We start from the raw sequence: 15,150 nt of genomic DNA, 5'->3' as shown, positions 1-15,150 counted from the left end.
GTTGAATGAACATATGAGGAAAACAAGTTCTTTTCTACCTACTCTATGGGGCTGATGTGGCACTAAAAAATATTATTCTCTTGAAATTACTTTGAAAGATGTATAGTCCAACTTTTAAGCCTTTCTTGAGACTATTTTACTTTCCTAAATGTCCTTCATTACAAATCTGTCCTGAAATTTCCAATCAAGATTTATGGCTAATTTTAACTTCTCTGTTGAGGATGCCTGTATCGCTAAGTCAACTGTGAGATGAGTCCCTAGAAAGCATAAAGTATGATTTATCCAATTGTGTATATGTGGCTATTCCCACCACCAGAGTATTGTGCCTAGTGTAGCAGGCACAAAAAAGTTACTATTTTTAATTATACATTTATTATTTATTTGATACTTATAAATTTATTATTTACTAATTAAAGACAATAATTATTATTTGTGTGCATCAACAAAATGTTTTTCTATGTAACAATCCAGTAGGAAAAAGTATATAAAGCAGTAAATAAACCAGTAGGGAAAAAAACAATTATGATAATTTAAGTATTAAGGGAATGAACATTTGAAAATTTATTTTAGTGTAGTGGAAACTGAAAGAAAGGTAGCAGGTTTGTCGCTATCCTTGGGCAAATATCGGTACTTCTTCAGTCCTCAACTTTCTCTTTTTCAAAAAGAAGTTTAGAGAAGCCCTTTATCTTTCCGAAACCTCTGAGAAATCATTTGTGATTTCAAAAGCCATATCTCCTTCTCTCACTCAAAGCACTCTTAGCCTGTTTCCCATATGAGTTTTCTCTGGGATCTTCTTAGCACTGAAACAAATCTCCCCTAAAATACCACCAGCCTCCCTGCCAGAGCCGAGCCTACCTCAAATGCTTCACCTGGAATTAAGTATTTACAATGTATGGTCGATGAGAGTTGGGTTTTATGAGACTAAAACACCTGAAAAGAAGCCCTGGGAATAAATATGATCAATTGGAACATGAAAGGCTAGGACACAGGCAGGAAACTATGGCAGGAAACTGATGGCTAATAGGTCAGATACAAGTCAGGGTCAATGGGGTACAATGGTCTTAGGTGAGCAGGGGCTGATAATGCAATGAGGCTGACTCCTCAGTCATGCTTTAGACCCAGAAAAGTGGCTGAGAAGGCCTACAGATGAGGGGAAAAAAAACTGCCTCCAAAAACCAGTGTCTGGCTAAAATCCCCTGATCAAAACTCATCTGTACTGTTGGAATTCCAGACAACTAGGAGAAAAGAAAAATCCTTGGAGGGCAAGTACATGAATCTACAATACCTAGGATGGGATAACCCCGCACTCCAATCATGCTAAGAAAATATAAACTAAATATCGCTATCATCACTACACTTCATCTAAGTGTAAATCACTAGGCACTCCAATTTTTGTTCTCTGTCTTTACATACCAATAGAATATTCATGTTTTATTTGGGCATATAGACCCTGGGAAAAAAAGTCACTACATCTAAGCCTCTCTTGCAGCTAAGTATGGCCATGTGACTAAGTTGTGGTCAAAGGAATTTAAGTATAAGTGGTATACAAAGCTTTGGGAAATAGTCTTAAAGAGAGAATGCATGAACTTTCAGCCAAAATGGTGGAGAAGGTAACTGTTGTGCTCACCTCCTCCAAGATCCCTTAAAAACTATAACAATACTACAGAACAACCATAAATTAGAAGCACCTGAAGTCTAGCTGAACAGAAGTTCAATAACTAAGGATATACAGAAGAAGCCATGCCAAGACTGGTAGTAGGCATGGAGGTGCAGATGGGATGATCCCACACCCATGTGTGGTGGTTAAAAATTGGGATGAATATCTCAGCTTCAGAGGTCCTGCCTGAGAAGAGAGGAGTCCCAGCCCCACACCAGGCTTCCCAGCCCAGGGTTCCAGTGCCAGTAAGAGAAGTTTCCACAACTTTTGCCTGTGAAGCCAGTGGAGATTGTAGCTAAGTGAGGCAAAAGGCTAATGAAGTCCCAAGAGTTCCTCTTAAAGGGCTCAAGCATGGACTTACTGGCAGACTTACTTCTAAACTCCAACACTGAGACAAGACTGCAAAAGGCTCCAAGGACATATAAGGAGAAAGTAAATTGTTTGGTTTAGGGCAAGGGATGGAAGGGCATTTTTTTTCTAGACAGAAGTGCTAACAAAAACCACTGTTCCTCTGTGGAACCCTTCAACCATCTGGCCTGCACACACTATGGGCACCATATATGAGTCTCCATGAACCTAGCTAACAAAGTTAACACTGCCCTAGTCATTCCCTGAGACAGTGTCCCACACATCTTTAGGGCACAACCATGCCACTTCCAGTGGCTTTTGCATACAAATGACCTGTCTTGGCCCATGCTGTATATTTTCCTAAAATCTTTCAAAGATTGAAAACCCCAAACAAACAACATCTGGCCTTGGAGTGCTCTGCTCCTTTTGCTAAGCAGCCCCAAAGCCACGCACTTGTAACAGCTATCCTTAGTTTGCAGCTTAGCTTCTCCCAGGCACCTTCAAGCCCATCACAAGTGAAAATTATCTTTTGATCACTTTGCAACTTATACCAAGTGGCCCCCAGGCAGATCACAGGTGGTGGCTGACCATAGCTTATACCAGACCCCCTCCCAAGAGTCCCCAGAAACAACACCCCTGGTGACTAGCTCCAGACCACACCCAACCACCTCCATAAATTACACACCCAAAGGGCAGATTGAGTAGGCAGCAGAGCCCTGCTAAAAAGAATACTGCTCTGTAGGGCCAGCCCCTGTAGAACAGCTCTTCCACTGTAGTCATGACCAGTCTTCACAACCAATCAGGCAACAGCAATCAAGGCTTGACTACAACAGAAGGGCACACACAGCCCACACATGGGACACTCTTGGAGCACCAGAGTCAGGTGACTGGAGAGACTGTACCACTGGGCCCCACAGGATACCTACTACATAAAGTCACTCTACCAAGATTGGGAGATATAGCAGCTGTACCTCTTACATAGAAAAAACACAGGAGGCAATCAAAATGAGGAGACCAAAAACATGTCCCAAATGAAAGAATAGAACAAAGTTTCAGAAAAAGAACTACACAAAATGGAGACAAGTAATCAATTAGATGCATATTTTAAAACACTGGTTATAGGGATGCTCAATGAGCTCAGTGAGAACTTCAACAAAGAGGTAAAAAACATAAAAATGAGGATTAAAGCAGAGGGTCAAATCAGCAATTTGGAAGATAAGGTAGCAGAAAACAGCCAATTAGAATAGCAACAAGAAAAAAGAATCCAAAAAAAAATTAGGTTAGTTTAAGAGGCCTGTAGAACAATATCAAGTGTACCAACATTCACATGATAGGGGTACCAGAAATAGAAGAGAGAGAGAGAGCAAGTAATTGAAATCCTATTTGAAGAAATAATGATGGAAAACTTCACTAACCTAGTGAAAGAAATAGACATACAATCTCAGGAAGCACAGACAGTCTCAAACAAGATGAACCAAAGAGGGCCACACTAAGACACACATATTTAAAATTCCAAAAGTTAAAGACAAAAAGATAATCTTAAAAGCAGCAAGAGAAAAGACGTTAGTTACCTGCACCAGAGCTCTCATAAGACTGTCAGCTGATTATTTAACAGAAATTTTCCAGGCCGGAAGGGATTGGTTCCAAATATTCAAAATGATGAAAAGAAAAGACTTACAACCAAGATTCCTCTACCCAGCAAAGCTTTCATTTAGAATTGAAGGGCAGATAATGAGCTTCCCAGACAAGTAAAAGCTAAAGGAGTTTAGCACCACAAGCAAACAAACAAACAAACAAAAACCAGTATTGCAAGAAATGATAAATGGACTTCTATAAGAAGAAAAAATCAAACATATGAATAATAAAAAGGCAATAACTATATACCTATCAATAATTACTTTAAATATAAAAGGACTAAATACTCCAATCAAAAGACACACTGTGGATGAATGTATAAGCAAGTAAGACCATTATGTATGCTGTCTTCAAGAGATTCACTTCAGGTCAAATGACATTCACATATTGAAAGTAAAGGGATAGAAAATGATATTTCATGAAAATAGAAATGAAAAAGAAAAAAATGTTGAATTAGGAAAACTTATACCAGACAAAATGACTTTAAAACAAAGGCTCATGGACATGGACTATATATAGACTTGTGGTTACCAGAGGACTATAGAGTAATGGTTACTAGTTGGGTGGAGGGGGCAGGTAGACAAGGTAAAGTGGGTCGAATATAGAGGGCAGGGTAAGGGTGAAGTAGGTAAAGGGAATCAAATATATGGCAGCTGAAGGAAAATGGACTTTGGGTGGTGAACACACAATAGAATATACAGATGTCAAATGATAATGTACACCTGAAAATTAAATGATTGTATTAACCAATGCTACCCCAATAAACTTAATTTAAAAAAAACGCAATAACAAGAGACAAGGAAGAACCCAGCATTTCCACTTCTGGGTATTTATTTGAAGAAACCCAAACACTAACTTGAAAAGCCATATGCATCTATATGTTCATTGTAGCATTATTTACAATAGTCAAGACATGGAAGCAACCTAAGGGCTCATCACCAGATAATTGGATAAAGAATAAAAAATTTGAAATATAAAATAAAAATTAAGAAAATTAAATTTTTAAAAATAAAATAAATAAAAATAAATAAAAAAGATGAGGTGGTACATATATGGAATATAATATTACTCAGCCATTAAAATGAATGAAATCTTGCCATCGGTAACAACATAGATAGACATAGAGAGTATTATGCTAACTGAAATAAGTCAAACAGTGAATACCATACGATTTCACTTACATGTGGAATCTAAAACACAAAATAAATGAACATACAAAACAGAAACAAACTCATAGATACAGAGAACACTTTTTACAATTGCCAGATGGGAGGAAGTTGGGGCAGATGGGTGAAAAATTGGAAGAGGTTAAGAAGTACAAATCGGTAGTTACAAAATAATTATGTTGATGTAAAGTATAGCATAAAAATATAGTCAAGAATTTTGTAATAATTATATATGATGTCAAATCGGTAGCAGACTTTTCGAGGTGATCACTCACCTCCTAAGTTACATAAATGTCTAATTGCTATGTTGTATTCCTGAAACTAATATAATATTGTATATCAAGTATAATTGGAAAAAAATTAAAATCTTAAAAAAATAAAATTAAGCCTTCTGAGGATCATAAATTAGTCATCAAATATGAAAGAGAGAGAGAAAGAGAGAGAGAGAGAGAGAGAGAGAGAGAGAGAGATTGAGAGAGAATGCTTTCCTTTACCTTTCTATTATCTGATTAGCTGGAATGCAGACATGATGTGTTGAGTTTGAAGAGCCAATTTGCACCACATGGGGGAAGCCATTAGTTTATGAAGAAAACTACAATACAGAAGGAGTCTGAGTTTCTAATGATTTCATGGGACTGGTATATTAGCTCCAGATATCCACTCTTTAGCCTTTTTCTACAAAATAATTAAACTTTATTATTAAAAACCACTGTTAACTTGGGTTTCTGTTACATATATTGCAACCTAACTTTTACTGATACACTGGGGCATTGGCTACTTAAATAATGAGGGTGGTGGGAGTGAGTGGGAAAAAATGGCATAGATGATAGAGGCTTTATTCAACCCTCTTGTGACCAAATCAAAGTTGTGACAGCAAACGTCAAGCAAAATTGCTTGGAATCCAGATGAACAGAAGCACTGAAACTAGGGAGAGAAATAATTAATCAACCTAAAATGGTAGAAGGTAAGAGGGGTCAACAACATGAGGCTGCCTGATACTGAGTGGCTGAGTGAAACAGAGACTACTCAGGACAGAGGCTATGCAGCCGGCAGCTGCAGACACCTCTGAAAGGGGCCATGTCTGCGAGTGAACTTTTGCGGTGATTAATCTGCTCAACTTGAGCACCAGCCAAGGTCGGCCGTACTGAGGACACCAGGGACTTTGAGGGGAGCACTGAGCTGTTCGAGTGAGGGCTGAAGGCGAGGCTCTCTCCCAGGTAGAAGTATCAACAGTATCCATTGTTCCTCTGTTGAGCCCTCCCTTGCTCCCAGTGTGCAAAGGCAGCACTGCTATAATTAAGACATCCTGGAACTAGATAACAGAGGTCACTCTGCCCAGAAGATTTCCTGAAACTCCACCTCCCCAAACTTGTGGCCCCACCCAAGCCATATCCAGTTTCGTACTCTGCAAGTCTGGTGCTCCTTGCTGAGCCAACTCCAAGACTCACACTGGTGGCAGCTGACCTCAGTTTCTGGTGTGGTTTCTTGAGTCAACTGTAAGCACAGCATCTGTGGATTGCTTGCTGAATCTTAACAGGTGGCCCAAGAGGGGTACAGGCTGGGGCTAAAATTGGCCTGCAGCTGAATCTCTCTGAGTACTGTGCCCCTGCACACCTAATACACAAAGCCATGCTAATAATACCAGGAGACTTAGGAGCTTTGCTTAGAAACAGGCACAGAAAGGCAGCCAAAATGTAAAAACAAAGAAAGAGAACCCATTTGAGAGAACAGAACAGAGATCCAGGAAGAATTGAATCAAGCAATCTAACAGATGCAAAGTTCAAAACACTAGTTATAAAAATGCTCAGTGAACTTAGGGAAGAGTAGATGAACTCAGAGAGAACTTTAGCAAAGAGATTAAAAAAAAACATAACAAAATGAAATGGAAATTATAAAAAGGGAGCAGTCAGAAATGAAGAACACATTGTCTGAGATGAAGAGTATATTAGAGGGAATCAACAGAGTGGAGGAAGAAGAAGATTGAATTACTGATATAGAGGATGGGGAAGCCAAGGACACCCAATCAAAAAGGCAACAAAAAAGAAGCCTAGATGATAATGATAATTTAAGGAGGTTATGAGACACAATTAAATGTAGAAATATCCATGGCATAGGTGTACCTGAAGGAAAACAAGATATTGAAGAGCTATTTAAAGAAATAATGATGGAAAACTTCTCTCACTTGGTGAAGGAAATAGACATACAACCCCTGGAAGTTCATAGAGTCCTAAAAAAGATGAACTCAAAGAGGTTCATTATAATTAAAATGTCAAAGTTAAATACAAAGAGAGAATCTTAAAAGCAGCAAGAGAAAAGCAGTTCGTTACCTACAAGGGGGTACCCCTGGGACCGGCAGCTGATTTTTCAAAGGAAACTATGCAGGACAGAAGGAATAGAATATTTAATGTAATGAAAATCCAGGATCTACAACCAATACTTTATCCAGCAAAGCTATCATTTAGAGTCAAAGGACAGATAAAGACCTTCCCAGACAAAAATAAGCTAAAGGACTACATCAACACCAAGTTAGTATTACGGAAAATGTTGCAGGGACTCCTTTAAGAAGGAAAAAAAACAGGCATCAAAAACATGAATAAAGAGTAGTAATAACTAAATTCCTATAAATGAGTACCTCAAGTGGAAAAGACTTAAGTTCTCCAATCAAAAGATGGAGTAGCTGAATGAATACAAAAACAAGACCCCTACATATGCGGCCTATAAGAGATTCACTTCAGATTAAATGACACAAACAGACTGAAAGGAAGGCGATGGAAAAAGATATGGCCTTGATGATCCTGGAGGGTATCGTGCTGAAGGAAGTAAGTCAGATAGAGAAAGACAAATATTGCGTGATTTCACATGCATGTGAAATCTAAAGAACAAAATAAATAACAATAGCAAAACTGGAAATAAACTCATATATACAAAGAATATTTTGAGGGCTATTATATGGGAGGGGGTTTTTGGTGATGGCAAAAAAGGGAAAAGGGATGTAGAAGTATAAATGGATAGTTACAAAATAGATATGGATATATAAAGAGTAGCATAAGGAAAATAGTTAATAATGTTGTAATAAATATGTAAGGGGACAAGGGGTACTAGGTTTAGTGGAGTGATCACTTTGTGAGTTATACAGATCTCTAATCACTATGCCATACAACTGAAACTTATATATTGTATGTCACCTATATTCCAAAAAAATCTCATTGAATTGTTCAGTATGAGTATGAGCAATTGTTTATTATGTTTTGATAAAGCTGGAAACAAAGAATGAGGATATTGTACTCTGCTTTCAGTTCAATTAAATTCAATACACATTTATTGCACACCTACGCCTCTATCTGCCACAAGTTTTGACTACTCCTTTTTTGAAATCCTGCTCTCTATTATAATAGTTCTCCCTTGTTTCTCCCTCTTACCCATTTTTCATGCACTTTCCCTACTCTCCTTTTTGCTCAAGCAATCTAGAAGCACAGGGGCTTCTCAAGATTTTGACCTTTACGCTTGTCACTCCTCACACAACGTGCATTACTTTATTATCTTCATCTATTCACATAGTTTTAATTCTCATCCAGTTTCTGTGACTGATTCTCATATCTCCATCTCTACCCTGCTTTCTCTCCCACACCCCCACATCTATTGTTCTTATACTGTAAAATTCTTGCTTGATTTTTAAACTGAACTTATCCTCTTTCTGCTCAAATTGCCATATTCTAGTAATTGACAAAAATGAAGAACACAAAGAGAAAGAGGAACCCACTTCTAGTTTCCTGGATATTTTGGAAAACATAAAACTGTTCCTTTGGCCACATACATGTGAATCTACAAGAAATGTGATGCTGTGGATATCAAGGAAATAGGCACCATTTAAAAATAGTTCCAAAAAGTGTGATGATGACAAAGTAGGGTCTACAGGCTCCTATACTATGCTACTGGCATTATTGTAAACAAATAAGCTAAGAGTAAGAAACTTGCCAAGAGAATTAATGCATATTCTGGCATATTAATGACTTTAAGAGTCAAATTAGTTTCCTGAAATGTGTGAAAGAATTAGCGATGCAAAGAAGGGAGACAAAGACAAAAGGCACTTGGATTTAGCTGAAAAGCTAGACTGCTCTACCCAGAGAAGTATAGCTTGTGAAAACCAATAGCAAGAAACATGACCTTCTGGAACCTATTCTCTATTGTAAAAGAAATAAAGAATTTGAAATGTGATCAAAAAGTCAACTTTTGAGTTCCCTACCACAGTCCTTTAATTAGAGAAAGATGAAGAGCCTTGATATTATTACCTGCAGGTTACGTCAAATGTTCCACCGGCCTGGATCACCACTTGATCTCCAAGAATGCTTAGTTCTGGTTTTATCAGGATCTCTTTATTGGCAAGACCTGAACCAAGATAAAATTTATTGCTTTTAGAATTTTTAAATTAGTCATCATATACATCTAAATATCATTCCACATGTATAAATTGATGTGTATGTGAAGCCAATTACTGTGTCTTCTGTAATAAAACCTTTAGAAATAGCCAAAATATCTATAGATAAGGAACTGACTAAATTATGGTGCGTACATATGATGGTGTACACAACAGTAAAACAGAAAAAGAAAGCTCTTTATATAATGATATAGAGCAGTCTCCAAAAGATATCAAATTAAAAGCAAAATATGAAACTATGTACAGTATATAAGAATTTGTATAAAAGAAGAAAATATATTTATTTATGTATGCATGGAACCAAAGGAGGGAAACTGGAAGGGTTGAGAATAATGGATATAATGGGGACTTTTTATTGTATACACATGTGATAGGTTGAATTATGTTTAATATTCTCAGTACTACACAACAGAGTGCCAAAACTATTTTCCCATACCATCGATGTTAGGCTTGGTCATGTGATTTGATTTTAGTAAATGAAATTTGGTTTGAAATTACAGTGCACCGGTTTCAGCCTGAGGTTTTAATTGCCATTTCATATTCTTGTTCAATTTTTTCCTCTTCTGCAATTACTGTAACAAAACTGGACATAGATAGGTTGCTGGTGTGAGGAAAAGGAAATACAACTGGAACAGACCTAGACCCCACAGGCTCAAACCAAATTCAGCAGAACCAGCCTAGATCAGCAGAATACCAGATGAACCACACTTACATGAGCAAATAAATATTTAATACAGTATGGTACTGACATTGTTTAAAACATAACTTATTTAGGTGTAATTTAAGTAAAAAATAGCACAAATTTAAGATTTACAGTTTTATCAGTGTTTGCATACGTATACACACATGTAACTATCACTTCAATGAAAATAATTGATATATTCGTCATACCTAAATATTCCTAATGGCCCTTTGTAATCCATCTGTCTCTCCATCCCTGCCCCCAGGCAACCAATGATCTGCTTTCATTCACTATAGATCAGTTTGGATTTCCCCAATTTTAAATAAATTGAATTATATAGTATATGCTCTTTCATGCCTTGCTTTGTTCACTCAAAATAATTATTTTGAGACATATTCCTGTCATAGTATATATTAATAGTTCATTCTTTTATATTTCTAAGCAATATTCTATTGTTTGGCTATATCACATTTTGTTTAGCTATTCATCTTTTCATGTACATTTGGGTTGTTTCCAATTTGGGACTATCATAAATAGCGCTGCTATGAACATTCATGTAAGTCTTAGTGTAGACATACATTGCCTTTTATCTTAAATAAATAGTGGAATGACTGGGCTATGCAATAGGCATAGGTTTAACATTTTAAGAATCTGACAAACTGTTTTCTAAAGTGTTTGAACCATTTCGCATTCTCACTAGCAAGAGAATGGTTATTTTGGTCCTATGCAAATTAAACTGTTGCTCTTATTAAAAACCACAGAATTTGGAGAGAGAGGAATCACACAGTCCTCAAATAGCACCCGTGTTCTCTCTGTCTTTATCTGTACTTTTTGTGTATACCCCGAACTCTCTCAACTTGGCATTCACATTGAATTTGAAATTTTTTTTTTAGATAAGACAACTTCCAACCCTTTTTCTCTCTGCTTCTCTTAACCAATAAGGCATCAGTCTAGAAAACCTGAGCAAGCTCAAGATGAATGAAGAAACAGCAAGAGACCAGCAGAAGGGGATGTACTAAGTAAATGGGGTTTAGAGATCATCATCCCTAACATTAGATAGACATGCACGTTTCTTCTTTTTTATTCCTTTTTGTCTGTACTTGGTACATAGGGTGGCTCAAGAGAGTGATTATAATTTAGCAGAAAGTGAACCTGACCAGAGCCAGATATTTTAGTTTTGAATTTAGTTTGTTCCAGATGTTTTCTATAACTTGGGTCTTGGTCTTTCTCATAAGCAAAATGGAGCTAATAACATGTCATTCGCGAAGATGCTAGTAGTAATTTATGAGCATGTGTATATAATGTACTTAGAAGAATGAAAAGCACTAAGTCTAATGTAAGAGAGACTTCTTAACCTTTTCCTAGCAGGAATGAGGGAACAAAGAAGTCACAAACCAAGTTCTTTCCTACACGACATACAGCCACCTCCCCCCAAAGTCATTTTCATCTGGAGGTGACAGCTAGACATGTTCCTTTCAAGGCTCTGCCAAATCACATCCCTCACCCTAGAGTTGCTGGTGATGAAGCAAACTCACTTTTACCCCTTTATGCCAACAAGAGGAAAAGCCAGGCCTGGGGTGTTAATACATCATCAGCAGAATAGTGCTCCTTCTGAGGGAGCTATTTGAATCAAAATGGTCTCTCTTGCTAATCGCAAGCCAAGGTCAGGCATATTCTTTCCTTTCCTTGCATAAAGGCTGGAAAGGCTTTCTGCGGTTGCCAATTGCTGACAAAGGGGAAATACATGAAGGAAGCTAGGGAGTGGAGAGGAGCACTTCTTAACAATGGCACTCCAGAGACCCTCAAAGGTACTCTCCTTCTGATTCTCCTTACCCCTCTGCAGGCTGTCTCTGTTTAAGTCTTCTGCTTCCCCTTCACTGTACTCTAAAAAACCCTGTGTTGTCTATGATCTACACATTTTTGCAATTTATGAAGCATGTAGATTACTAGAAGTGTCTTCCGTTTTCTTAAAACTATGCTTCCTAAAGATAGTATAAACTAAAACTAACTGTGCATGTGTCCCCACCTGTGACTTTCTTAAGTTAATAACACTCCTTCAGGGAAAACAATCAGCACTGCAAATGCTACCAAGCAAAGCACAAAGTAGGCTGAAGGAGGTAGCTCAACAGCAGTGAGCCTAGGGCATACAATTCACTGTGGTTCCATCTGACAGAATCTGTGGCAGCTTTTCTGCAGATGAGATGTAGGTGAGAACTTTCCAGGGATCAGTAGGACCAAGCTGTGGCCGTTTCCAGAGAAAGTCTGCCATTTTCTGTATCTGCCAGTCCAGTCCAGATAGTTAGAAGATAAAAAAAAATAAGATTGTGTGGAAGAAGTGGCCTATAGGAGCCTGTCTGCTCCTTCAAATCCCCATTTGCTAATTCTAGATACAGATTCTGTTCCAAGTTCCCTTCAGAGAAAAAAATCAATCACCCGTATAGTCCTGAAAGTTAAAAAAACCCTCTCTGATTATAAAGGGACAAGGATGATATTGAGGCAAGAATACTGGGCTTTGTGTTACCTACAATGTATGATCATGGACTGGCTGAAGAAAAGAATAATATGTCAGGCATGGCAGGGATAAATAATCTTCCAGGTCCTGCCAGACTATGAGTGGCAGGAAAGCATACTGCTTATAAGTATGAGGTTTGGAGCTGACTCCCTAGATTTGAGCTAGGACTCTCCCACTTATTAGTTCTGTGATTGTGGACAAATTACTTAACCAATCTTGGCCTCACTTTTCTTATCTGAAAAAATGAAGGTGATAATCATAGCACTGACCTGATAGAGCTTTCACATGGATTAAGTGGGTTAACATGTATAAAGTGCTTAGAGAAGCATCAGATACATAGCAATACTCAATCTACATTAACCTTTATATACCAAGAGGCCTGCCTTCTAGGTGAAACCCTTCTCCTGACTGGCTGTGTGATCTTGGACATGTCATGTCTCTTGTCCTTTGAGTCATAGTTTCCTTATCCATAAAAGGAGGGGACTTAGACCAGGTAGACTTTGTGATTTCTAAAAAGCTTTTTTCACTCTGACATCCCATGGCATTAAAAGCTGATGGAGAATATGAATATACCCATCCTCACTGGATTCCTCATGAGAATCATGCCTTAGAAAAAGCCTGCTTCCCAGAGAAGCTGGAACTATGGAACAAGAATAGTTGTCCTGGGGATTTGAAGAGTTTAATGCCATTCCTCCAAGGGTCTGTCCTTTTACTATAACTGATCATTTTTTAGTCCCATTGTCTTCATTGACAAGGAGCACTTGGCTTTCCAGAGAAGTTTCCAGGGGAAGATGAAACATGAAATACAGAGACAGACTTATCAGGATCCTGAATCCTGACTGGATCAGCCTGATCGATGGATATGGCAAATAGGAATAAGAAAAAGAATGATTAATAAAAAGGGAAAAAACATGGTTTGTATGGTATGATTTATAGGAGGAATTTGAAATTGAAAACAGCCACAGAGCTGGAAAAATTTTCAGTCAACTATAAATCAAGGCAGACCCCAAGAAGATTCATAGGTTGTGCAAAGTGACAAATGAAAAAAGTAGACTTTTAGGGATCCAGAGCATTGGGAATGCCCATGTTTGCTTTTCTGGTAGATCCCAGCAAGCTTGAGTAAGTGGGTCTTAAGGGCAAAGGTAAGGCAAAGAGGCAGAAGTGGACTGTTCAGCTGAAACTTTATTATTGAGTATTTTTTTAAAACTCTGACTGAATTTATAAGTCAAAAGGGAAGGCTCCAGTTTCTCTGGTGAGTGCCAGGAACAAAGCCCTCATACATACATGCTTAGAGGCTCATAATCAGTCACTTGGCATATAACAGCCATCTGTAGCAAGGGAAGCTAATTGTCCTGTGATAAAAAAAAATCTCTAACACAGTAACAAAGTTCCTAGCTGGGTATATGGCTACCCAGAATAAACACTATACATCCTCACTTCTCTTAAATATAGGAGTAGGTATATGACCAAGTTCTGACTAATTGGATGCAAACAAAAATGGCAAGTTTAAGTTATTTCAGGTTATACCATAAAGGGTAGGAGTGTGCTTTCCAATTGTCTATTTTCTCTCTTTCATATAGTTGAAACACATATGTGGAGATGGACCATGTAGACAAGAATAACACCCTAGAGGGAGTGGAGCAGTAAGAGAGAAGGAGCCTGGGTCCCTAGATGAGCTTATAGAGCAGTGCTCTTTATTTCTTGCCTCCAGACTTTTCTGTTACTCTCTTATTTTAAGCTCCAATTATATAGGTTTCTTTGTTAGAACAAACATGTATCCTACTATACTTTGCTTGGCTAATATACTAATAATATAACTATAGGTCCTATACATAACATCTATATCTTGCCTTTACTTTGAGCAAAGATTTATGGATCAAGACTTCCTGCCAACAGACTTTTTTTTTAATCAAGGTAACATTAGTCAATAACATAAGTTTCAGGTGTACAACATTATAATTGAATATCTGTATGCATTATAGCATACTCACAACCAAAATTTAGCTCAAAGTTTCTCGGATATTTCAGAAATCTCCTGATAAATATGGATTTTTTACTTTTGTAAAAATCCATTGAGATGTCTACTTAAAATGTGCGCACTTAATTATATGTAAATAATAGCCGAATAAAGTTGGTAAAATTGGTAGATCCCAAAAGACTCCTTTTCTTGGTCTTTTTTTGGTTCTTTTCTTGGTCATTCTAACATAAAATCCAAGGCCAATCTTGTCAGCAGCACTTCTTGACACTGCCTGAGAGTCTCATCAGGAAGAGTAGGCAGTGTTCCCCACCTCAACACAATTAAGAATTTCAGTAACTTTTTATCACCTCCTGAAGATTTGTAAGCTTGGAAAAGAATTTTACATTTTTCTCCTTCTTTATGAAAAGCTTAATATGAAGCTTTTCCATTTTCAAATATAGAACATCCTCCATGTACTCCTATCTTGTTTTGTAGAAATCTCATTTGATGACCTTTTCATCTTTAGTCACGAACTCACTAGGAGAGTAGGAAGATAACACCTGAATTTTTTCTCTCACTTTTCTCTAACTGTGACAACTGAAAGAATATATTCTGACTGGAGTAGAAACCAAAACTACAAAACATAAGGTACCCAGAATGCTCAGGAAAATAACTCTCACTCTGTTCTAAATTACCTAGGTGAAGATGACCTGAAATCAGAGGCAAGAACAAAATCATATCCATATCACTTAATTTCA

The 15,150-nt window shown here is 37.5% G+C and overlaps 1 protein-coding gene across 1 annotated transcript in view; it reads right to left on the bottom strand.

Annotated features, from left to right (window-relative positions):
• The window catches only part of LOC107498919 (vascular endothelial growth factor receptor kdr-like), a 303,930-nt gene that overhangs the window by 238,920 nt on the left and 49,860 nt on the right, over positions 1-15,150 (bottom strand). Inside the window, exon 2 of the mRNA XM_016122603.2 lies at positions 9,096-9,192. Within this exon, the coding sequence (XP_015978089.2) occupies positions 9,096-9,192 (97 nt within the window). The remainder of the gene's footprint in view (positions 1-9,095; positions 9,193-15,150) is intronic.

Source organism: Rousettus aegyptiacus, unplaced genomic scaffold, assembly GCF_014176215.1.
Source record: "Rousettus aegyptiacus isolate mRouAeg1 unplaced genomic scaffold, mRouAeg1.p scaffold_m13_p_9, whole genome shotgun sequence".
Lineage (NCBI taxonomy): Eukaryota > Metazoa > Chordata > Mammalia > Chiroptera > Pteropodidae > Rousettus > Rousettus aegyptiacus.
The sequence above is the reverse complement of the archived record's forward strand: the minus strand, read 5'-3'. Positions and strand labels throughout refer to the sequence as shown.